General features: G+C 39.1%; 1 protein-coding gene across 1 annotated transcript in view; it reads right to left on the bottom strand.

Moving 5' to 3' along the window:
* Positions 1–2,997, bottom strand: part of LOC106876583 (cyclin-G-associated kinase-like) — a 108,248-nt gene that overhangs the window by 42,453 nt on the left and 62,798 nt on the right. The window contains exons 4-5 of the mRNA XM_052977740.1: positions 1,966–2,080; positions 350–486 (exon numbers count right to left, since the gene is read on the bottom strand). Of these exons, the coding sequence (XP_052833700.1) occupies positions 350–486; positions 1,966–2,080 (252 nt within the window). The remainder of the gene's footprint in view (positions 1–349; positions 487–1,965; positions 2,081–2,997) is intronic.

Raw genomic sequence — 2,997 nt, 5'->3', positions numbered from 1 at the left:
GGATGAGAGAAAGAGAGAACAAACAAGTGAGAGAGAGAGAGTGTGTGTTAAGAGACAAATAGAAAGTGAGAGTGAGAGAGTTAAGGTTTATGTAATAAGGAAGGGGGCTGAGAGAGGGCAGGACAAGAGACAAAAAAGCTGAGAGAGTGAGAAAGAATGGAGGGTTGAGCAAATAAGCAAAGTAGTGAGTGAATGAGAGAAAGAGAGAACAAACAAGTGAGAGACAGAGAGAGAGAGTGTGTTAAGAGACAGGTAGAAAGTGAGAGAGAGAAAGAGGGAAAAAGAAAGGGAGGAAAAATAAAAGGGAAGTGAAGGCAACAAGGATTGGAAAGAGCCAAAACGGGCTTACCTTGAGGTCTCTGTGTATGATAGGAGGTTTCTGTCGGTGCATGTGCTGCACTGCGCGACATGTCTGAAAGAATATCTGGAGGACCTTGTCACAAGGAAATGGATGTGCCTCTCGCAACACATCAACCAGCTGACCACCTGAAACAAGAAGTGAAAGTGAAAGTTGTAGAACAAGTCAGGGTTAGCATCAAGCCGTAAAACAATGCCTCAAATGACCCAGCCAACCCATGCAAGCATGTAAAAGCAGATGTAAAAAGAAAAGCACAAGTGTGGATGTGTAGTTATGAAGCTCGCTTCTCAACCACATGGCCTTGGGTTCATTTCCACTGCACAATACCTTGGGCAGGTGTCTCCACTGTATACGTGAATACATACATATATGTTAATACAAAAGTAGATAAACGAATAAATGTACAGTTAATCAGGCGTGGAAATACATATGCAGACTTGTGCACACACATAGAAAGGCGGCGAGCTGGCGGAAACGTTAGCACGCCGGGCGAAATGCTTAGCGGTATTTCGTCTGCCGCTACATTCTGAGTTCAAATTCCGCCGAGGTCGACTTTGCCTTTCATTCTTTCGGGGTTGATTAAACAAGTACCAGTTACACACCGGGGTCGATATAATCGACTTAATCCGTTTGTCTGTCCTTGTTTGTCCCCTCTGTGTGTAGCCCCTTGTGGGTAGTAAAGAAATAAGAAATATGCATACACAAGCACAAAAACACACACACACAACACACTAACAGATACACACACAAGCAAGCATTCACATACATCACATATATACATACACAGATAGACATACATATACGCCCACACAGATACACAGAGAAAAGACATACATACAGACATAGATAACATACACAGAAAAGGTATATATATATATGCGTGTGTATATGTATTAATTATTAAAGGTGGCTATTTACGTGCTTACTCCAGTGTGTATATATATATATATATATATATATATATATATATATATATATATACACACACACACACATATATATGTACACACACACACAAACACAGACATACAGGTGCACACAGATATATAAGCACACAGAGACACACATAAGGTATAAATGCACCCAGAAGGTATAACTAGTGCTCATTTGGTTATGAAAACAAGGGTTCTGGTTGATCCGATCAACGGAACAGCCTGCTCGTGAAATTAATGTGCTAGTGGCTGAGCACTCCACAGACACGTGTACCCCTTAACGTAGTTCTCAGAGAGATTCAGTGTGACACAGAATGTGACAAGGCTGACCCCTTTGAAGTACAGGTGTACAGGTGCAATTCAGTTTTGCCAGCTGAGTGGAGTGGAGCAATGTGACATAAAGTATCTTGCTCAAGGACACAATGCATCTCCAGGAATTGAACTTACAATCTTATGAATGTAAGCCGAATGCTCTAACTATTAAGCCACCCACCTTCACAAAAGGTATACACAGACATACAGAAGGCACACACACAGATACAGAGATAAAGAGAGACACACACACATACACACACGTACATAGACAGGAAGCATACAAACACACACACACACATACATGCACACAAACAGAAGGCATATGAACACTCACACACACCTACAGAGAAACAGACTTACCTGTACAAAGTTCCGTACAGATCAAATACTCCGCCTGGCCATGGTCGGACTCTTCCTTACCGATAGCTGCAGCCGAGATAAACTGAACCACATTCGGATGTCCGGACAGTTTTTTCTATTTCGTTAAGGATTCATTTAACTCGTTAGGCTAACAACATTGCCATTACAGTTACCAGACACTATACTAATGATGTGATGAATACGTGGTAGTGTTCCAAAAGGTGTGTAAGTGAAACAGAGAGAGAGTGTGTGTGTGTGTGTGTATGTGTGTGTTTTTGTGACAGGTAAATACATAGGTGTATGTACAGGTGTGTCTTTTAATGTTTGTGTTTATGAATGCGAGTGCATATGCATGTGTGTGTGTGTGTGCATGTGAATATATGTGTGTGTATGTATATGTGCACGTGTATGGATATATGTGCATGTACTTATATGTACACATATAGACTATGTGTGTGTATGTGTGAATATATGCGTGGGTATGTATCTGTGTAGGTATCTATGTGTGAATATATATAAATAAATGATAACGATATATATATATAATGATGATGATTATATATGATGCTATATATATATATATATATGTATGTATATGAGTGGTTTGTGTGTTTATGCGTGTGTGCTATATATAAATAAGAAAAATTTCTTGATAAGGTCACAATATCTGAAAAGAAGCGATTTTTTGTTTTTTAAATTTTAAATTATTTTTTGAAAAAAAAAAACAAGCTTTGAAGACAAATAAAACACATAAAAGCAGCAAATGACAAACCTGAGAGAGGAGGTTGTTAATGTGCGCAAACGTTGTGTTGCTGCCCTCAGTTTTCGAAACACATTGTGCGTTTATGTGTTTGTTTGTGTATGTATGCACATATATATATATAGTTTATGTTTGTGTGAAAGAGAAAGATAGCTAGTTATATGTAGAATATAACAAACACAGGCAGATATAGATGGACGGATATAGACTGTGCATGTGGGAGATAGACACATAGATATTGGGAGAGAGAGAGAGACAGACAGAGAGGAGAA

The sequence above is a fragment of the Octopus bimaculoides genome, chromosome 28, assembly GCF_001194135.2.
Source record: "Octopus bimaculoides isolate UCB-OBI-ISO-001 chromosome 28, ASM119413v2, whole genome shotgun sequence".
NCBI classification, from domain to species: domain Eukaryota; kingdom Metazoa; phylum Mollusca; class Cephalopoda; order Octopoda; family Octopodidae; genus Octopus; species Octopus bimaculoides.
Note: the sequence above shows the minus strand (reverse complement) of the source record. Positions and strands in the feature narration are given on the sequence as shown.